Raw genomic sequence first — 23,348 nt, 5'->3', positions numbered from 1 at the left:
CACTTCAATCCCAACACGAAGAGACCACTGGAGGAAACTCTTCTGGAGCATGAATGATGTCTCCGACACCCATTCCCCCCCCCCGCCCTTATAACCCAGGCAGGGAGGGGCTTGTTAACGTTTCCTTTTTTTTCCTGGACAGGTGGCGCTCAGTCCTGCATTGCTCTCCTCTCTGAACTTCTCTGCACATACGCGCATCTGGGACAGGGCCCAGCTGTTCCCACCCCCTCATTAATCTCAGGCTCCGAAAACAGCTGTCCCTCTGCCTGAACATGAGTAGATGGGCCCTGCTCTGCATCTGGCTCTGAGACCTCCTGCTCCTCAGAGCCGTCCGCCGGCTACGATGGTAACCCAGGCACCCCCTCCATCTCTGACTCATCTGACTTGACTGTCATCTCTGCTGTCGGTCGATGAACCACAATAGCCTGGCTGCCAGGCCCCTGAAGTAAGCCAGTGCAAGAAGTAAGCCAGTGCAAGGCAGTCCCACCAGCCTCCCACACCTCACCTCGACCGGTTCTTAAGTAGGGCTTATTGGGGGGGGGGGGGTAGGGATTATCTTAGGTGCATGCATAAAAACATGTTAGGGCTTATTTTCAGGATAGGACTTATTTTGGGGGGGAACAGAATACTATGGACTACTGCTATGGTATCCATTACGATGATTTTACGGTTTGGATTTGTCTTCCAAAAATCTTGGTTTCAGGCCCTTCTATAGTTACTGCAATTTCCCAGCTATCCAGGTCTCAAATATCAGCTAATGAGCTCTTTCAATCTAAAACGAGCAGCACTTTGGATTGGAGCAGAGGAATTACTGGCTTTTTAGCTTTATTAAAGTCTTAGGAGGAGCTTAGCTGAGTGCTGGGAGGAAAGTCAGTTCGGGTTGAGTGGACAGTTAACCAAGCCGGCATTCCATGCACTGAGCTCTCCAAGGTCCTGATTATCTTTGCTGGCCTGCCTCATCCATTCGCTGTATTTATTATCCTCAGCAAATTTCCTTGACGTCCTAAGTACACATTTTATTTATTTTATTTTTATTTATTTATTTTTGTCAATTGCTTACAAGATAATAGGTATAAGTAAAAACATAGTTAGCAATATGTGGATACATATAAGAAAAATAAAAAAAATTAAAGAAACAATAGGACAGGGACGGTTGGCACGTTGGTGTGCTTAGGCACGTCCCCTACAGACCTCTTAGGAAAGGGGTGAGGTCAATAGTAGACAGTCTAAGGTTAAAGTTTTTGGGGTTTGGGGAAGAAACCACAGAGTCAGGATAGAGTATTCCAGACATTGACCATTCTGTTGCTGAAGTCGTATTTCCTGCAATCAAGTTTGGTGCGATTAACCTTGAGTTTGTATCTATTGTTTGCTCTTGTGTTGTTATGGTTGAAGCCACATGCAAAGCCATTCACAAAGCAAGCATGAAACATACAATAACTAAGGTTGCAGAAACTCAAATTATAGTGAAAATGGGTTATATTGATAGAACTTGCATTTCCAAAATATTTTAAATAATTTATTTATATCTTGTGATATGTTTATACCACACTTGTGATATTATATGACATTTTCCAATAAATAATATTCTATTCTATTCTATTCTATTCTATTCTATTCTATTCTATTCTATTCTATTCTATTCTATTCTACCCTATCTTACATCTATGTTCCACCTATTGCTCAGAAGTTCAAGATAGTTTACATATTCCTATATTTTATCCTCACAAAAATTGTGCAAGGTAGATTGAACTAGGATACATTGGCCTACAATCACAGTGAATTTTTGTAGTTAGCTTGAACCTGGAGCATCTCAGTTCTGGTTCAACACACCTTTACCCTATATCATATCAACTGTACTAATTCTCGAGGAAGCACTTCCCAGAAAGCTGCAAGTTTAATTTTGTCTGGTCTGTAGATATATCTTTTTCTTATTTAATTTGTATTTTTCCAGAAAAACAGGAACTCCAAGCTTCTACAATCAGGATGTCAGAAATGTAGCAAATACTACAAAATGGGATTGGGATACTGGGAAAGGAGGGTGTTTAAACAGAAAAGCAATGGGAAAATGCTAGAGAATCTTCTCCCTAACGTTATTCCCCCACTATGACAGGGTCCGCTTGGGAAAATGCCAACAAATAATTCCGTGAAATAAATTTTTACTTCTGTAACATAAATCTGTAAGTATTTATCAATTATTAACACTAGCTGCATGAAGAAAGCAATGGAGAAGCAATGAAATTGGTTGACCTTACCTGTTCTCGGTCCAATCTCTTTTTAACTTTAATCAGTCCCAAGCCAGGATCAATTGAAAATTCATTGTTTTGATCTCCGCTGATAATGGAGAAAGAAATCTGCCCATTGGGAGAACTGTCCACATCTTCGGCTATCAACTTTGGAAAAACGAGGAATTATAAATAAATGGGAGAATGATGACAGTGAATGGATAAATTCCACTGTATATGAAATCATCACAAATGTATATATGGTTAAATGCTATTATATGATACACTTAAAACACATCAAATTGGCATTTATGATTTATCGACGGAACCGTTTAAAACAGGCAGGATATAACTATGTACTTTTCCCTTGCAATGTACCAGGAGAACTACTTTGACCAATCAGTGTCTCACCCAAATAAAGTTCCATGATTAACTGCAGACTAGACCAGAAATGTCTAAATCGGAAGGAAACCCCCCCCGATTGGGGAGTTATTCTCAAGTTTGGGAAATTAATTCAACCATCGTCCTATAATATGAAAACGTGCTTCATACATCCATGCCTTGCTTTATCATGATTTATAATTGGCTTGATTATGTAAGCACAGCATGCTGCAGCAAACTAAACAAACTATATTATGGTTTAGCATAGTAATGAATTGGGTTGATGTAATCTGCATTTTAACAAAACTTTAAAAAATATATATTGTTCCTGTAAACATTTCCTGAATACACATTTAATTTTAAATTTGCCAGTCAAGAAATTTCTCTCCCAACTTATCCATCTACTCACCTACCTACCTAACCTTCTTTCTTTCTTTCTTTTCTTTCTTTCTTTTCTTTCTTTCTTTCTTTCTTTCTTTCTTTCTTTCTTTCTTTCTTTCTTTCTTTCTTTCTTTCTTTCTTTCTTTCTTTCTTTTTCTTTCTTTCTTTCTTTCTTTCTTTCTTTCCTTCTTTCTTTCTTTTTCTTTCTTTCTTTCTTTCCTTTCTTTCTCTACCTACTTACCTACCTACCTACCTACCTACCTACCATCTATCTCCATCCATCCATCCATCCATCTTTATCTAGTTAGCTAGCCAGATAGTTAGCTATCTTTCTAGCTCTGCATTAGGCTGTACTAGACCATAATGAAGCCCTAGATTTTGTTCACATTTCTGCTGTGTTATCTGCATAATCCTTTCCTAGACTTACAGCATTTTGAAAGGTATCAATATCTATTATCACTAAGAAAGTGCATCTTGTATTCACTTATAATTACCCATTTATTCTGGTGATATGGGCAGAAAAACTCAGAACTCACCATTACTAATGAGTCACCAACTGATGCGTCTTCACTGATGACTGCACTATAGACATCTTGGCTAAATCTTGGTGGGTTATCATTCACGTCTGTCACATTTATATTCACTGTTGTGACAGCGCTCAGAGCTGGGCTGCCCCCATCTTTAGCTTCAATGACCAGGAAGAAGTCCTTACACATTTCATAGTCCAAAGCTTCAATTACAGATATGGACCCTTGGAGACAGAAGACAAGAATAGGGACATCATATGCATTCCTAAAGTCATAAACTTTATAAGCAACCTCAGTGACTGTAGAAAAACACAAAGCAAGCAATGACAACCCAGATTATACAGTATAGTAAAGCCACTTCTGACATACTTTTCATGTTGGAAGGAGCCAAGCAGGTCAGAAGGTAAGAAAGGATCTGTATCAATGCAAAAGTCACTGCATTCCTTTTATTAAAGCAGAGAAATATTTGAATTGGAAATTCAATTATCACAGAAGCATAATTCAATAACATCCATATGGCATTTGATCCATATGTTTTCAATGTAAGATTAAACAAATAATTATGAAATTCTGTAGTGTTCTCAGAGTTTGGTTGTTTTCTTGCAGATGTTTCATTACCAAACTAGGCTAACATCATCAGTGTTAGTAGGATGTGGGGTTGGCTCTCGCTTTATAGACTAATGGTTTGTCCTGTCACTGTTGGTCGGAGTAGTCTTGATGGTTCCTTGATAGACTGTTGTTTACTCTTAGATTGCTTGTCTGAATTGGTAACTCCTTAATTGGGGTATTGTTTGTTTCTTGATAGTTGATCTAAAGTTGGTCTTGGTGTTAGACTCTATTCATCTGGGTGCTGATTGGCTTGATTTCAGACTGTTGGCCGAAAGTCTTATTTCTCTCCATTTGCCCTGGGAAACTTAGTTTATCTTTTTGTTTCCTTTTTGATTATCTCTTTGAATGCTATGTAGATGTTGTTTATCTCTGTGTGCCTATTGACGGCTGATCTGTCTGACTACCAAGCTTCCAGGAATTCTCATCATTTTTTTGACCTGGCTTGGACTACGATGCTCACAGTTTCCCAGTTGAAATTATGGATAAGTCTGTCCATATTTATTTTATTTATTTATGTATTTATTTTATTTATTTGATTTGCCAATTGTTTACAAGATAATAAGTATAAGTGTATACATAGTTGTGAATACATGAAATGGGTACATATAAGAAAAATAAAAGAATAAGAGAAACAATAGGACAGGGACGGTAGGCACGTTGGTGCGCTTATGCACGCCCCCTACAGACCTCTTAGGAAAGGGGTGAGGTCAATAGTAGACAGTCTAAGGTTAAAGTTTTTGGGGTTTGGGGAAGAGACTACAGAGTCGGGTAGAGTATTCCAGACATTGACCACTCTATTGCTGAAGTCGTATTTCCTGCAATCAAGTTTGGTGCGGTTTACTTTGAGTTTGTATCTATTGTGTGCTCTTGTGTTGTTATGGTTGAAGCTGAAGTATTCATTGACAGGTAGGACATTGCAATGTATGATTTTATATACCATGCTTAAGTCAGACCGAAGACGGCGTAATTCAAGGTTTTCTAGTTCTAGAATTTCAAGTCTGGTGGCATAAGGTATTCTACAACGAGTAGAAGAGTGGAGAACTCTTCTTGTGAAATATATTCTTCTTGTGAAACTCTTCTTGTGAAATATATGTTGTGAACACTCTCTCACCTGACATTTTTTTTTTTAAAAAAACAACAACATTATTTTAATTGAAAATTAAAAACTGGAAGTTGACATACGGCAAAGTACAAGTCTCTAGCTTCAACTTTACTTCCAAGATGTATACTTGTGCTGGAAGTTAAAACCCACCCCTCTCCTAGAAAAAATGAAATATTTTAGGATATATTAAAAAGGCAGAATATTTCCCCTAAAAGAGAAGAAGAAACTCAGAGAGGTAGAAACCAGGCCCCCATCTTTGTTAATGGGCCATTAAGGCCTGGGGCAGTCTATTCTACATAACAAAGATCTACCTCCTTCAGCAGAGCCATTCAATTGCCCTTCATTGCACCACCCACCAAGCTTCAACCAAACTTAGCACACAAACAACCTACAAAGCTAGCTATGACCTCTGACAGCAACCAATCAGAATACTCTTCCTGTGCCCTGGGAAGTTCGAAGCCAGAGAGGGTATAAAACCCAGGGACCCTCAGCATCTCTTCCCTTTTTCTTCACCCAAGAGCTCCAAGGCGTGTGATCCTGTCCACCATTAAACCATCTTTCCAAACAACCTCCATGTTTCCAGTGTCTTTTTCCCCACTTGGAACTGAACCAAGAAAGAGGGCATTTCTTCCAACACTTGAGAAATAAAAATGACTGCTTTCCAAAACTCTAATATATTTTTAGGAGAGGGCATTTTTTTTTAAAAAAAGACAAAGATAAGCTGAGCTGGCAGACAGTATCTTTGGGGAGCTAAGCGGTTTGGAATAGAATAATCTCAATACAGTAGTAGTGTATTTCTGGTGTGTGGTTAGTTTGCGAACCGGCTACTCCTTTCGAAGCAGACATTTGGTGAGAGCATCACCTTCCAAATATGTTCCCAAAAGTGATAGATTAATTTAAAAAATCAGAAAGGCCTCCAAAGCCTATCTAGTCCAGCCATCCACTATCTCCTATCTTCTTATCAACCACTGAAGGTTGGCCTTGATTTTAGACTGTTGAGCAAAATTCCTATTTTTCTCCAATCATTTTGCCCTGTGAAACTTAGGTGCCTTTCTTTTCAACTTCAGGGGAAGATATACTGTACATTTGCCGGCATGGACAAGCATTGGCATAAAACATCCATCACTACTAGGTTGGGGGATAAGATTTTTTTTTTTAAATAACAATAATAAATTCATCAGATATTCTACATAATTACAGGATTGCTTTGAGTGTTTAGTGCCTACTACTGATTTGTTGAGAGGGAAGCTGTTATTCATTAACACATAATAAATACCTCATTGGTAATTAAATGTCACTATTTTTAATTGATTTACCTTCTTGCCTTCCTTTGAAATAGAGCTTTAACTATTGCTTTTGTTCCAATACCAAGGAGACCTAATATGCTAACACCACTCCAGCTCTCTCAAATATTAAAACTTTAAAGTGCCCTTGAGTGGTATCTCTAAATCTCTATTGACTAAAAAAAAGAGAGAGAGAGAGATTTCAGGATCTGGCGGGGAAAAAAAGGGAGTAGGAAAACAAAACAAAGGAAGCAAACACACACAAAAATACTGCACAGAAGCTTGAATGAAGATTAACTCAATGAACCTATTTCTCCTTTTCATTGATAGCAATGGAAAAATTTAGAAGAGACTTTTTTGTGGTTATTGTTCAGTTGACTTGATGTCCGTGAGAAAAAGCCCTTGCAAAAATAGAAATGATGTATGAATCTAAAGGGAACGAAAGACCGAAATTATAGGTAGTCCTCGACTTACGATCACAGTTGGGCCCAAAATTTCTGTTGCAGTTTTTAAATGTCAGACCTCAAGGACGAATGTTTTGCAGGAAGCAAAGTAGTTCAATTAGATTCCGAGTCCTTCCTTTGCAGCTCTGGGAACTCTCGTCGGTTTTTTTATGGTACTTCGGGTTGGTTTCTGTTATCATTAATCATTGGATGCTTCTGTTTTTTTGGCAGCCTTCTACAGCACTGAAAGGTGTGCTCTTATCTTGAGGAACTGTTTATAATTAGTCTGGCTGGGAATGCAAGTAAGTCCCAGCGTTGCGTAAAAATAAGGTTTTACTTTTAAAATCAGTTTGTGTTTCATTAAGTTTGACGAAGCTTGGGTCAGAACAGTTTGCTTGTTTTCCAGCAAACATTACATAATCCTAACTAGGATGCTACCTAGTTAGGGTAACGAAATGTTTTCAAGAAAACAAGCAAGGTCAGGGAGCACCAAGGACCCCCTCATTTCAACCCTGAGCTACAAATTTATTGACAATGGAAGTTCTTCAGGATTTTTGTAACATTGTTCTGTTGCTCCTGGATTGAAGCATAAATTAGTAACAATGGAACCCAAGTTAAATATAAGCAGTGATGTGTGTGGGGCAAATAACAACAAAGACAACAACAACACACTCTGTTATTTCTTACCCAACTATAAAATGAAAGGATTATTTTTAAACCTGCTTGATAAGCCTTCTCCTTATTTTGGTTAACGTACCTGTTTTAGAATCGATGTGGAATTTTCCTTTTTCGTTACCCGATCTGATGAGGTAGGTGATCTCTGCATTTGTACCAATGTCTTTGCTGGTCGCAAACACGAAAAGTATCTCGGTGTCTGGGAAGGTGTCCTCGGGCACCTCAACCAGGTAATCTCTCCTCTCAAAGATAGGGGGGTTATCATTAATGTCCAGGACAGTAATTGTAACGGTGGCAAACGAGGACAGAGTCTGCACAATGCCCTGGTCAGACGCTTTAATGGTGACGTTATAGGAAGACTGAAGTTCCCGGTCCAGAGGATGCTCCAAAATGATGATGCCCGAGGACATGTCCACAGAGAAGAAACCTTCTGAAGAATCGGCCAGGGAATACACAATCTTTCTGTTCACCCCTGAAGAAAAGAGAAGAGGAAGAGAACAGCCACTCTTCTTAGTTATGTGAGGCAGAAAAGACCAAGATACCAACATAGCACAACCAGAGGTGGTATTCAGCAGGTTCTCACCGGTTCTGGAGAACCGGTAGCGGACATTTTGAGTAGTTTGGAGAACCGGCAAACACCACCTCTGACTGGCCCCACCTCCATCTATTCTCTGCCTCCCGAGTCCCAGCTGATTGGCTGGGTCTTCTTTTGTTGCCCTGCACAGGAGAACAGAACTGGAAAGCAGGTGTAGTGGGGTGGGGAGAGAGTGGGGATTTTGTAGTAACCTTCCCCCAGGAGTGGGGAGGGAATGGGATTTTGGAGTATCCTTCCTCTGCCCTGCCCACCAAGCCACACCACGCCCACCAAGCCATGCCCACAGAACTTGTAGTAAAATTTTTTGAATCCCACCACTGGGCCCAACACTTTAACTATGCATAGTTCAGTGTTATCAGCAGCGGAACCATGAGATACAGATAGTCCTCGACTTACGACCACAATTGAGCCCCAAATTTCTTTTGCCAAGGGAGACATTTGTTAAGTGAACTTTGCTTCCATTTTAACGACCTGTCTTGCCCCAGTTGTTAAGTGAATTGCTGCAGTTCTTAAGTTAGCAACACGCTTGTTAAGGGGATCTGCTTTCTCCCACTGACTTTTGTCAGCAAGTGGCAAAAGGGGATTGCAAGACTCTGGGACACTGTAAGCGTCATAAATAAGAGTCAGTCACCAGGCACCTGCATCTTGATCACGGGACAGTGGGGATGCTGTAATGCACGGCCATAAGTCACTTTTTTCAGTGCTGTTGTAACTTCGGACAGTCACTAAATGAACTATTGTAAGTCGGGGATCCCTTTTCCTTCCTTTGTCAGCATTCCAAGTACATCTAGCACATCTGGGGGAAAACCGAAATCTGAATTCCTGCATTTCCCTCCCCCCTCCACACTAAAACTCACACCCTGCCTCATTTAGGGACTCTCAATCACATTGCCTAATCAATCTCCTGTCTCAACTGTCACCAAATTCCAGTCACTCCCCACTTCCAGGTGCCAGCAGCTTCCTTGACCACAGGCGAAAGAATGTCGTTGTGGCTATACCCCCTTCACTACTCTCCCGTTCCCACAGCTTGCCCATCCCCCGCTGTGGCAGCCCGGAATCTGTCTCAAGATGGATCCAGGGCTGACATCCTTTTCCATTTGTCAACCCTGAAGTTGGCCTCACCGAGGCCATTTTTCAGGCTTCAGTGTTGCCACACTGGAGCTGACGGATAAGGAGGAGGGAATAGAGATAGCTGGGGTTTTGTAACCAAAACAAAATAGTTTCTCCTGGGAACCAAGGACATTCCAACAGCTGGCTGGAGAGAGGAGGAGGAGGAGGAGGAGAAGGAGGAGGAGGAGGAGAGATGTAACTAGGCAACCAACTAGCACCTAGATTGGACCATGTGACTTATTGTTTGGGGAAAAGGAAAACGTTTACTTTTTAATTAGGTGAAAACCGCGGGAACTCTCCGAATCGGTTTTCAACAGTCTGTGCCAATACGACATCTCCAAATAAAACTGTTCTTTGAGGAATCTACTTGTCTCGGAGTTCTGTTTGCTGTGGGTGTATTACTTGGAACACTGACACCATTTCTTTCTAGCTCAACCCAACCACCATTAGCTGCTCTTTGGAATTGCCATGGTTTCAAAGACAGTTGTCCCTGGTAATTGTCCTGAAAAACAGTCTGCGATCATCTGATCCAGGTCCAGTGTGTTGGAATTGCATCCAATTCTAACCCATAGCTGTGGGAATGGAAGTACCACAATGCCAGCAGACTGTCACGTTGGGAAAGGCTGGAGCAGAGCAGCAACAAGTAGACTCCGTAGGCAAATGCCTCTTACGTGGGTGAGACCGGGAATTTCTATTTCTTCTTATTTTGGGGAAGGGAGAGGAGCTCAGTTTGTCTCTCTTCCAAAAAAAGACAAGCATTATCACGACACTATTTTAAACCTTCTACAGCAGGGGTGTCAAACTCGCTTTCATTGAAGGCCACATCAGGGTTGTATTTGACCTCAGAGGTCCGGGGTGGGCATGGCCAGAGTGGGTATGGCCAGTTTGACATCCCTTGGGTCAGCCTGTGGTAGCCCAAGCGCTCCCGAGCTCTGTTTTCGGCTTTGATGGCCTCCTGCAACCTTCTGCCAACACAAATGGAGCTTGGGAGGGCCGTGCACGGCCCTCATGATCTCCATTTTTGGCTGGGATGGCATCCCGCAACCCTCTGCCAGCTAAAACAGAGCTCGGGAGGGTCGCACGCATCCTTCCCGAGCTCCATTTTCGCTGGCAGAGGCAATGTGGCAGTGGTGCATTTCAAACATTTTTACCACCGGTTTGGTGGGTGCACTTTGCAGCGCGCACACACACACTTTGCATGTGTGCGCCAAACATGCACTTTGCGCAGGTGCAGTGGCTTTCCGACTCACCTCCTGCAATCCTGCGCTCTCCCCTGTCGCTTCGGCAGCTGCTGCATGGCAATCTGCTGTGCCGCGCCAAGTGGTTGCACTTCAAAAGCGGGGAATAAAGGTTAGTATGGGAGGCCGGGCGGGCAGGCCCAACAGCAGAGCGTTGGCGAGAATCGGTTTGGTCTCTGCTGCTCATCGGTGCTACCGGCTCAGTAGAACTGGGCTGAACCGGTAGAATACCACCACTGCACCGTGGGCCAGTCCTTTGCTGTTTCCTGGGTGGCAGTGTGGGCCAGATCTAAGCATCCTGCAGACTAGGTCCTGCCCGTGGGCCTTGAGTTTGACACCCTTGTTCTACAGAATAATGGAGAGCACAATGGCTTAGAGGTAAAAATGCTGAGCTTATCAGCTGAAAGACAGGGTTAGAGACCCAAGCGCCGCATGACTGATGAGCTCCCGTTATTTGCTCCAGCTCCTGCCCACCTAGCAATTTGAAAGCATGCAAATGCAAGTAGATTAATAGGTGCCACTTAGGTGGGAAGGTAACAGCAGTCCGTGCACCTTGGCATATAGTCATGCTTAATTACATAAGCATCTACAGGTGAGGCTGGGTCCCTTGGCTAAGAAATGGACATGAGCCCCTAGAGTTGGACACAACTGGATAGGGGAAAGCTTTACCTTTACAGAACGATAAGGAACCTTTCCACTAATTTTCAGGAAAAGTAACTACAGAATATTTAAAAGGAGATAGATTCAGAGGTCATGTGTGAACTGCTGGGTTATTCATCCCCCCCAGGGAAATATCTGCTGACTAAGAGAGCCAACTTGAACCAACTTCAGAATGACAGAGATCTGTATGCTAAAAGTGAAATCAGGGCACCACTTTTTACGATGCAGCAAGGGATTGCTTTCAGCCTAATTGAACACAAATGCAAAAACTAAGTTCTGCACATTTCCATTTTGTTGTTGCCTTAACTTAACAACTTAGCAGGGAAACAAACAAAGAACACAACAGTTTTTCAAAGTCAGCATTCCCTTTCCTTTGAAGCCAACAGAAATAGGAAGACATTTGTTTTCGAGCCAGAATTATTTACCTGACATCAATCACTTACGAACACAAACTACACATCCTGCTTCTAGTTATACTTCATTGATTCAAGATTGGGTGACATTACTTTAGTGGTACTTGAAAGATAAAGCTTCCTTTAAGCTTCTGATGATTTCATGGCTGCCCATATATTTTAGCATCAGTACAAAAACGATTCCCCAATGCTTTCTTCTGGGAATTATTTTTAACTTTCCATTTCACCTTGGAATTTCCTGGGAGTCTTTCACTCACACGCTAATCGAGAAGGGTTACCACATAAAACATGCAACAATGCAGGCAGCCATTAGATGGCAACGAAGAGAATCACTATTATTTTTATACGTTTGCTGCCATCTAGTGGTCATACAGATTTTGCAGTGAAAACTCAGAAGATTAAACCTCTAAACCTAACCAACTTTACCAGCTCAGTCAAGATCAAATAGCTTCAGACATCAAACTGGGCAATTCTTTTTTTGTAATGACAGAAATGTTATTGTGTAAAACCAATTAACATGGATTGGAACGTAACATACATTTATTTTCCGCTCTACATGTCAAGAGCACAATTGCTTAGAAAGGCCTGGGGAAGGATGCCCTGTTGTCTAGGCATATTCATAAAATGCAATCATAAGAACAATATATGAACACTTGTTTAAATTATATTACCAAAGATTAGATGACACTCTACAAGGAACAGGGATATTTAAAAAAAATAACCATTTTTGATTTATCCAAAGGTGATGACATGAAACCTTGAAAAAGTCATTAGGAAGAAATGGTACTTCAATTATAATTTAAAATCTACATGTCGATACACACAGGATTTATCCCCTAACATTATACAGTTATTAAACGTAAGTAGTATTTAAATTATGATTTTATTATATGCCTACTTGATTCATTGGCATTTTAAAGTCTTTACAGATTCAAGCCATATCATGAATAGGTTGCTCATCCATCATTACTATTATTTATTCCTATTGCATGAATTACCCTGACCACAATGTCAGGTAAGTTATTGATGAATTACATAAAACAGAATAACAAATAGCTACAATTATTATTTATAAGTGAGCATTTATAAAATTTTATTTATTCTTCTAGTTTTACTCTAAGGAGAAAATGCTATTTTTATTCTTTTATGAAAATGAATAAACAAACTAGGACTTTTGTTTTTCATTAATTGCAAATTTCCATTTCTTGATTAAGAGAAGTGGAAGAAACCACAATTAAGAATCCTTACTGAAGTCAAAATTGATCCATAAGGATCCATATGAAATCAGCCTGTCTTAAATCCATCACCTTTATTTATAGTGTCCTAACACTTTAAATTCAGGTTAGGCCAGGACTAACCACATTCTCTCCCTAAATATGTGCACAGACAAAGGAGAGTTAGAAGAGATCTAGCTGGTATCTAAATGGCTTCAGGAATCATGAATTCTCCAGTTACTGATAGATGCCCAACTAATCTAACTGGCTAAATTCCTAATTTTATAAGGCTTGGTTATAATCGATCAAATTCAGCGCTCTAAAACTGAACCCAAAAACCTACTGTCAAACAAAGAAGAGGAAGGTCAACTTATTTTCCAAACCAGCAGAAGGCAAGACAAGAAACAATGGATGGAAACTAATCAAAGAGATATATTGGATTGATTGAAACGATTATATAAGTCTGAATGATTATCTTGAATATCTTGAACCAAGATGATTATGGGACTGGAGGCTAAAACCTACGACGAACGGTTGCAGGAACTGGGCATGGCTAGTCTAGTGAAGAGAAGGACCAGGGGAGACATGATAGCAGTGTTCCAGTATTTGAGGGGCTGTCACAGAGAGGAGGGTGGTCAACTTATTTTCCAACGCACCCAAAGGCCAGAGAAGGAATAATGGATGGAAGCTAATCAAGGAGAGATTCAACCTAGATAGAAGTAAGGATAAATTTTCTGACAGTGAGAACAATCAATGGAACAGCTTGCCTTTGGACGTTATGGGAGCTTCATCACTGGAGGCTTTCAAGAAGAGACCAGACTGCCACCTGTCAGAGATAGTGTAGTAGAGTCTGTTTGGGCGGTGGGTTAGACTAGATGACCTACAAAGTCCCTTCCAACTCTGTTAATCTGTATCTGAAGTCAAATGCATCAGTTTTGGACTTGTGTTAATAGTGAGACTAAAAAACCCCCATGATTTCTTCAATTAAAACCGAACTATAAACTGTTCATAGTATTCGGGGCTTGATAGGCTTGGAAACATCCTCGGAGCAAGCATAAAACAAAATTGTGCAGAGAGTAACTGCCCCCCTGCCCTCATTCTGGTCCCCTCCTATGGTCTTCCTGTGAAAATATACTTTTAAACCAGGTATCACTGTGCAAATGGCATGTTCTCAAAAGATGACCAAGCATGGAGAGAGGCTCGCATGTCTTCAGTACAGAAGGATTTAGAGCTGTATTAACAGACTGCTGAATCAAGAGATCTTTCTTTTCATATTCACATATCAATACTGTCATGTTTTATTACTGGCATCCTGTGTTTGCATTTGACCTTAATAGCTAACTACAAGTCAAAAGTTGGGAAATGAAATCTGCGCTATTCATCATTAACTATAAAATCTGCTGGCTCTTTTGTTTCTCTTTCTCCTTGCTCTGCTCTCTTATTTCTGACATTAAGTAGCGACAAAAAGGAAGAATGGCAAATTTATACAGCTCCTGTTTGCCTTCAAATTTTGATCTGCATTTTAAGATTCAAATGCATTATGCAGATTCCAACATTTTTTTAAAATAAATTTTATTGATTTTACAATTAAAACAAACCAACAACACATACATAAATGAAAGAGAGAAAGGGAGAAGAAAATAGATAGAAAAAAATAGAAAACAATTAAAAACATTCTCATCTTCAACAGTTTGTAAGACCTCTTTTTTATCCTTATTTTATGCCATATACACACACCTAATCCTTTCATATATCTGTGTATCACTACTATGGATTTATCCTATCCTCTTTTGCCTTTTAGTATGAAGTCTATCCATTTGTACCAGCAGTTCCAGCTGTTGTAGTATATTGAAGTGTCTTTATTTTTTAATGCCAAAGTTAATTTGTCCATTTCTGCACAACTTTAAATTTTTTGAATGATCATCTCCTCTGATGGAACATGAGGCTGCTTCCAACATTGTGCAAAAGCCAATCTGGCCGCTGTCAAAATGTGTTCCAACATTTTTAGCAGCACTTTCTTCCTAGTATGAGCAGTTAAGAGGTTCTAGAATTCCCACATTTTGTTTTCAAACATCCAAAGACAGATAAGATTCCAAGGTTGAATCCTATTTTTATTTAGGAAAGTTTGTGAATTATGTGGCAAATTTAATGGCAATGAACTTGGGACATCTGGTAATAACTAGACTTTGCAATGGGATGAACTTCTGCATTAATTCAATTCTGCCTAGAGTTTGTCTTTTGGTAACAAAAATCCTCTAGAGACAGGTGAACTGCATTTACCTTACAAAGTTTATAAGATGACCAAACTGCAATCGACTGATATTTTATCTGAGAGGGTACCAAAATCACAGCCAGAGCACACTAATAAAAACTTCCCCTGATGCCTGCCCTGCAACTTGTACAATCGTATTGTTAAGGAAATCAGGAGATTTAGGCAATTCCAATGACTATAAAGATTTATTGCAAGGTTAAGCTCTCTACAAGAATCTGACCAACTAACGGTCAAGGGAAACGAGCGGGAGATAAGAAAGGCATTCAAGGTGGGCTTGACCTAGATCTCTTGTGTCGCACGGACCCGTGACTTATGACACGTTTGACCCCTCCATCATGGCCAGCCTGGTCATCTCTTACCCATATAAGGATGCCAGAAAATGTTGGCAAAAATGTATCTCTTACAACATTTCTATGCCTGGTAAGTTTTGAGTGCAATCCATCTATGAGCTAATTTAGTCCCATGGACTTTCTTCGATTTTGATTCCCCCCCACCCTTCAGTTGTATCTAATTCTTAGAGGCCGCTTGGATGAGTCCTTGCAGCTTATTAGGCAAGATTTTTCGGAAGTGATTTGCCATTGGCTGCTTCCTAGAGCTGAGAGAAAGAGACTGGCCCACCATCACCCAACTGGCTTTGTGCCTAAGGTGAAATTGTAACTCACATTCTTCCAGTTTCTAGTCTGATGCTTCAACCACAAAACCAAATGAAACCTCATTTAAAAAAAAAATCTTTAATTTATTGATATCCCACCATTATTGTTTCTATAAATAACTCAAGGTTTGAACATACACAACATTCCTTCTTCCTATTTTCCTCACAATAATAAACCTGTGAGATGGGTAAGACAGAGAGATAATGACTGGCCCTAAACCATTCAACTTGCTTTCATGCTGAAGTAGGATTACAATGTCTCCTGGTCATTTGCGCAAAATCACCTGCCAGCTTTCATGCTTAAAGCAGAACTAGAACTCACCGTCTCCTGGTGATTGGCCCAAAGTCACCAAGCTGGTTTTCACATGCTCAAGGTGGCACTAGAACTCACAGACTTCTGGTTTCTAGCCTGGTGACTTCACCACTACACCTAACTGGGCTAAGACGCTATTTAACCGACAAACGTGAGCTTTGGATTTGGGGACCAAATCCAGATGTGAGAACTTTAATTTCTTGTGCTACTTATGAATTTAATAATTGTTGTTAAAAGATAATGCATAAATTACAAAGAAAGGCTACCCCTTCCCTTACCAAGTTCTACTTACGCGCTTCTAATCAAGTGTTCCTTTTAGCGTCCTATACTCACCTACGTCAGGGTCATTGGCTTGCACTCGTGTTAGCAAGGCTTTGGTGGCAGTGTTCTCATAGACACAGGCAGTGTAGTGGTCAGAAGAAAACAGTGGAGGATTATCATTGACATCTTCCAATATTAGATGGAGTTTTGATTGACAGAATTTCCCTCCCCCATCAGTTGCCCGGGCGATGAGATTGTAGACAGGGGTCTTTTCACGGTCTAACGGAGCTAACGTTTTGAGCTCCCCTAAAACAAATTCAAGGGCGGGTGGGGAAAAAAAGGAAAACAGGGAAAAATAAGTGGATTGTCATGACAACATCATTATTTTATTACCAACACTACTATTTCTTTTTACAAAGTAATGTGTAAATATGATAATACGCAGTGTACAATTGGAAGTGATGATCCTTTGAAAGCTTTATGCAATGAAATTTTAATTTTTAAAATATGCTGATTAGCGTACATTCAAAATGACAATAAAGCTATTCTATTCTATTCTGTTCTGTTCTATTCCTATTTTATTCCTATTCTATTCTATTCTTATTCTATTCTTATTCCTATTCTATTATCGTATCCTATTCCTATTCCATTCCATCCTATTCCTACTCCTATCCTATCCTATCCTATCCTATCCTATCCTATCCTATCCTATCCTATCCTATCCTATCCTATCCTATCCCTGTTCTATTCCTATTCTATTTCTATTCTTATTCCTATTCCATTAATTTATCTTAAAATTACAATCCAATCTTATCTTAAAATGGCTTGGATCCTCAGCCACTGTGTTGTGTGAACAGGACAGCTTGTTAAGCCAGTGTTTCTCATCTAGGGCAACTTGAAGAGGTGTGGATTCTTATAACCTCTCTGCTCGTCATTAACCAGGGACAAAAAAATAATTCTGCCTAATATTTTATGAGAGAGAATCTGGGAATGTGACTCTTTCTCAATGAATTTGCAGTGGACATACACCAGGGAAGTCTGACCTGCATTCAATACCTAGTCCACTCTCCGGGGGTGTCAAACTCAAGGCCGGGGCCCCAGATTCGGCTTGCAGGGTACTTAGATCTGGCCCACGGGGCTGCCCTGGGAACAGGGAAGGACTGGCCCACGATGCTTCTGCCAGCAAAAACGGGCTCCTGAGCTCCGTTTTCAGCTATCACGGACTCCGGCAACTCTCTGCCAGGGAAAATGGTGCTGAATTTTCAGTGGCAGAGGGTTGCAGGAGGTCGTGGCAGCTGAAAACAGAGCTCGGGAGCCCAGAGCACTCAGGCTCCCCCCAGGCGCCCTTGACACAAGTGAGCTGGCCACACCCTCCATCTCCCCCGAGGTCAAACACAACCCTGATGCGGCCCTCAATGAAATCGAGTCTGACACCCCTGATTTATGACATTATGATTTTTAAGGTCTTACTTTTTTTAAAAAAAAAATCAACGAGGTAAAATGTTCATCGATGCTTGATGTCCTTTAGCAAAATGATGTCTCCCTTACACCCCTCCCTGGATCTCTGAATGCCAAACGATGTGGAGCAACCTTTCCTAATCAGCACATTTCTATCACTGACATAAACCAATTGCTGTTGCTAAATTATTATAACCTCTTCCTTTTCACTGCAACCTCTCCCCCTATCTCCTCCCAAACTGTTAAAAAAAAATGCACAGCATTGATAAGCAGCTTGGAATGGAGGAAAAGTGTAGTGCAAGAGAGGGGCTGAAGTATCAGGAGGCGGAATAGTGGTAGCTGAAGAGATGATTGTGTAGTGGAAGATTAGACACTCAAGAGAACAGTTGGCCACTTCATCACTAAGTAAGTGCCAAGGCACTACGCTCCTGCGAGAAAAATGCTCTCTTCCTTTCAAAGCAACGTTGCAAGCTATATTTCTTCCATTAAACTGAAAGAGACCTCATAGGGAAAAAAAACACCGCATTTTTAATGCACGGCTCTAATGGTTAGGCATACAGACTGGCTCTAAGACTGGAAGTAACACACGGGCTTCACACGGGCAGAAGAATAATAGGAGATAGCGGTTAGTCATGCATTTGGCCACTCACACCAGCAAACAGGTGAGTAACAATGGCCGCTGGCTCATTTCTGGGTTAAGATCCTTAAAACAGATAAAGAAGCTTCATATAGGAAACAGAAGGGGAAGGTTCATCTTAAGAAGCATCTGAGAGCTTTTGCACCGGAGACAAATTCTTTGTGCGTCTAATCATATTTGGCCAAATGAAGTTAAGTGTTCTGATCCCTCCCCTGCCCTCCATTCCATTCCTAAATAGTTTGAGGGGCGTCACACTATTTTCCATAGCTCAAAGGCAAGACAAGAAGCAAGGGATGTAAACTAAACAAGGAGAGAAGCAACCTAGAACTAAGGAGAAATTTCCTAACAGTGGCAAACAATCAACCAGTGGGAATAGCTTGTCTTCAGATGTTTTGGGGGCTCCATCACTGGAGGCTTTCAAGAAGAGATTGGACAGCCATTTGTCTGAAATGGTATAGGGTCTGCTGCTTGAGCAAGGGGTTGGACTGGATGGCCTCCAAGTTCCCTTCCGTTATTTTCTGTTCTGTTCTGTTGGACAAATGCTGGTTTCCTCTGTAAGATCTATTTTTAGAACTACCAAGCAACTTCTAAATGAGTAAAACGTTGGAAGCAGCCAGCAAATTTTGGCAGCAATGTGAAGGAGGTACCTAGGGGCTGAGGGAGAGAAATCGGCAGTAGCTGTAATTTTAACATTAATCAAACAGAGAAATCATCCGTGTAAAAATTCATCATCGTCTTACCACTTTCAGGGTCCAAAAGAAACTTGCCGTTTCCTGAGCCATATAAAGAATAGTGAATTTCACCGTTGGATCCAATGTCTACATCTCGTGCACCCATTTTAAGGATAATTTTGTTGGGAGGGATGTCCTCAGGGAATATTGCCATGTATGTAACCTTGAGATGAAAAAAAAAGAAAAAAGAAAAAAAGAAGAGTTATTCCAATTTAGACTGACAAATGATGGTCAATTTAGAAATCCCAACGTTCTCGTTGGTTTGGAAGTACTGCTCAGCACTGGCGCTCCATTCGTTATCCATTTTTTAGATCATACTGACCCATCTCTAGAAACGTGATACATAATATGATAAAAAATTCTTCTATTAGACTAAAAAGTCTATCATCTGCGGCTCTATAACTGCCTGGTTTGCTTCTGAAACCCAACAGGACGGACACAGACTTCAGAGGATAATTAGGACTGCAGAAAAAACAATTGCTACCAACCTGCCTTCCATCAAGGACCTGTATATTGCACGAGTCAAAAAGAGGGCTGTGAAAATATTTACAGACCTCTCACATCCTGGACATAAACTGTTTCAACTCCTTCCCTCAAAACGACGCTATAGAGCACTGCACATCAGAACAACTAGACACAAGGACAGTTTTCCCCCGAATGCCATCACTCTGCTAAACAAATAACTCCCTCAACACTGTCCAACTATTTACAAAGTCTGCATTACTATCACTATTAACCTTCTCATCATTCCTTATCACCCATCCCCTCCCACTTGTGACTGTATGACTCTAACTTTGTCGCTTGTATCCTTACGATTTATATTGACTGTTTCCTAATATGATTTGATTGCTTTTTGTACCCTATGACTATTATTAAGTGTTGGCCAATAAAGAATTCTATTCTATTCTATTCTATTCTATTCTATTCTATTCTATTCTATTCTATTCTATTCTATTCTATTCTATTCTATTCTATTCTATTCTATTCTATTCTATTCTATTCTATTCTATTCTATTCCATTCCATTCCATTCCATTCCATTCTTCAGTTTTATCTATCTGTTTATCTTATCTAATCTTAATTTCCATCCTGTTGTGGCCTGTTGACCGCTGGCCCCTACAGCAGCTGAATCAGAGGAGGAGGAGATGTAGGAATCAGGGTCAGCATCAGGGCAACCTGGGAATTCTGAGGGGGAAGAGGGAATGGAGCTGGCAGAGAGAGAGAGAGAGAGAGGGAGACAGAGGCGGAGCCTGGGCCGTCTGTCAGCCCTCAGATGGAGAGTCAACAGCCCCCAGGTCTGGAGGTGGCTGATGAGGAAGAAGAGGAACACCTGAGTCCAGTGCCTGACACGCAGCTGTGCAGAAGGCAGAGGAGAGGAGAGCAGTGGAAATCCATGGGCCGGTCCGCGGGACAGAATAGCCACTGCTGCTAGTGAGGCCCCACCCTAGCTCTGGGGATAAAAGGCAGGGGATGGAGATGAATAAATGTGGCAGGCAGCTATTCATCTTCCGGCAGGATGGACTTGTTAGCCTGCGAGGGCTTCTGCCAGCATTCCTAATAAAGGAATCTTTTGAGTTCATGTCAGAGGGCTTGTCGTGTTTGGGGAGCTGGGTCAGAACACAACCATTGAAAAAGTTGCCAACCAACCTGATCACAGACAGGACTGTTGTCATTAACATCCATGACGGTCACTTCCACCGCACTCTGGGTTACGAACAGTCCATCCGTGGCTGTAATGTTCAGCAGGTAGACATCCTGCTCTTCTCGATCCAGAGGTCTCTTGACATACACCTTCCATTCATTCTGAACCAGGCCAAGAGCAAACTTCCCTTTGGGGTTTCCTCCTGTGGCAAAGAAGAAGAGAAAAAGAAAACATGGCTGCAGGCAGGATATGAAGAAGTCCTAAAGGTTTCTCACCAATGATCTCTGCTCGCACCAAAGAGTTAACACTGATCCTTGTTAGTTCTGTGATCTGTCAAGGAATCGAGGGAGCTGTAACAGAGAAATAGGGATGAAGAAAAGAGGAAGTAGTAGTAAAAAAGTATTTTGGGGAAAGGAAGAGTAGGAGAGAAGGTGGTTGAAAATTAAAAATCAGATTTGAAAAACAAAATCCAAGCATTTTAAAGGACGGTCATATTTAAAGCAGGAGGATGGGATGGCATAGCAATTAAAGACCCAGGTTCGAGACCCCAGCGCTGCATGATGGGGTGAGCCCCTGTTACTTGCCTCAGCTCCTGATGATGTTTCCTAGTTGGGTAATGAAATGCCTGCAAAAAAGCAACCAAGCTCAGAGAGCACCGAGGACTGCACAAATATTCTCTTCTATTGAAACTACTGAAGAAGTAAGAACATTGCCTTGGTGGTGCAATGGTTAGAGTCAGGGGTAAGATTCAAATTTTTAACAACCGGTTCTGTGGGCATGGCTTAGGTGGTGGGTGTGGCTTGGTGGTCATGTGACTGGGTGGACATGGCTTGGTGGCCATGTTATTGGCTGGGTGTGGCCAACTCAATATCACTCACATCGAGGCACGCATCTCCTCACATGGCCTCTCGTGACTGTGCGGATGCTGCAACAGTCATAAGTGTGAAAAATGGTCATAAGTCACTTTTTTCAGTGCCACTATAACTTTGAATGGTCACTCCACACAAGCAAAGTACCAGCAAAGGAGGGGAAAAAAACTCCAGAGACGTTCCTGAGACAGGAAGTCTAGTCCTGCCAAGAATGTAATAAGGGTTAACGGAGAGGCAGTTTCAGTAAGCAACACCATAATGTTTCCTTCCTGCCTTCCTTACAGGATTAGGCCAGTAATTTCTTCTAACAACCAGTTCTCCAAACTGCTTAGAATGTTAGCAACCGGCTCTAGCAAATAGGTGCAAACTGGTAGAATCCCACCCCTGGTTAGAGTTCAGTATGCAGTGGTTAGAGTGTAGTACTGCAGGCTACTTCTGCTGACTGCCGGCTGCCTGCAATTTGGCAGTTCAAATCTCACCAGGCTCAAGGTTGACTCAGCCTTCCATCCTGTGGATAAAATGAGGGTCCAAATTGTTCGAAGGCAATAGGCTGACTCTGTAAACCGCTTAGAGAGGGCTGTAAAGCACTGTCAAGCGGTATATAAGTCTTAAGTGCTAGTGCTATTGTTCTCTTCTTGCAGCTTATTTTCCCGATGCTTCTCAAGTTCCTTCAGAGTTTTGAAGAACATTTCTATGACCAGCAAAGACAACAGGCCACCCCATTGACAACCTTACCCTAACCCACTGAGAATAAGCTAGCTAATTATAGTCCGCATCCTCCTGACCTCATCTTGACAACATGTTGAGATGGCTTGCGTTTCTCACCGTGAATCCCAACGGCAACTTTCCATGCAAACGACAACCACGTGAGCCAAGTTGGGAGATGGCATCCTTGTTTTATTCCTCTTAGGGGTAATCAGATTCAAACAGTGAACAATCAATAGGCTTCATGTGGCACAATTCTCTTTCCACTTCAATCTCAAGGGGATGTGCTTCAACCCCCTCATTCCCGGTTACTAGGACAATTTCATTAGCTGTTGATTATGCAATCAAGGGAGTGCAGTGGGATGTGTTAATGGAGGTCTCTTCTCCCTCCCCCTCCTCCCTATACTGCTGGTGTTGTTTCTGTATTCGTTACAATGCTTGTTTGGGGGTGTGTACGTGTGTGAGTTGAGTGCTGATTTCCAGAGCCTGCCAAATGCACAAAGGCACATGATCTTTAAGTAGACCTAACAAGAGGTCGTTTAAAGAGCCATTTCAAGATAAGGCTGGCAATTAAAGTAAATTTATACAAGAGGAAAAAGCCAGCGAGGAAGAGAAAGGATGAAGCTAATCAGCTCGCTATTACCCTAGAAGTGGGACTCTGAACACAGGGACATTACTTTTTCCACATCATTAAATTGCATGGTACAAAATCAAGTCAGAACACTTGTCTTCACCATCTTCTACAAGGGAAATAGAGCTATTTCAAATATCGGTGTATACAAGGAATAAAAAGGAGGGGGTAATGATTTTGATCCATGTTCCTTAATATTCCCAGTGTTTCTTTATGCCTTGACGTTAAAATGCCAGCTTCAACCACAATAATACACGGGCAAACAATCGATACAAACTCAAGGTAAACCGCTTCAAACTCAATTGCAGAAAATATGACTTCAGCA

General features: G+C 41.3%; 1 protein-coding gene across 9 annotated transcripts in view; it reads right to left on the bottom strand.

Annotated features, from left to right (window-relative positions):
- FAT3 (FAT atypical cadherin 3) overlaps positions 1–23,348 on the bottom strand; it is a 564,342-nt gene that overhangs the window by 88,499 nt on the left and 452,495 nt on the right. For all 9 annotated transcript variants that reach the window (XR_015749710.1, XM_087966122.1, XM_087966121.1 and 6 more), the window contains 6 exons: positions 20,824–21,020; positions 19,187–19,340; positions 16,424–16,657; positions 7,706–8,095; positions 3,521–3,735; positions 2,253–2,390 (listed from right to left, as the gene is read on the bottom strand). Coding sequence is in view for 8 of the 9 variants with exons in the window: in XM_087966122.1 (XP_087822248.1) it covers positions 2,253–2,390; positions 3,521–3,735; positions 7,706–8,095; positions 16,424–16,657; positions 19,187–19,340; positions 20,824–21,020 (1,328 nt within the window). In the remaining variant the exon portion in view is untranslated. The remainder of the gene's footprint in view (positions 1–2,252; positions 2,391–3,520; positions 3,736–7,705; positions 8,096–16,423; positions 16,658–19,186; positions 19,341–20,823; positions 21,021–23,348) is intronic.

Source organism: Notechis scutatus, chromosome 5 (assembly GCF_049901735.1).
Source record: "Notechis scutatus isolate UNSWTSFEM ecotype Mainland chromosome 5, rNotScu1.2, whole genome shotgun sequence".
NCBI lineage: Eukaryota > Metazoa > Chordata > Lepidosauria > Squamata > Elapidae > Notechis > Notechis scutatus.
This window is presented reverse-complemented; position numbering and strand designations above follow the sequence as displayed.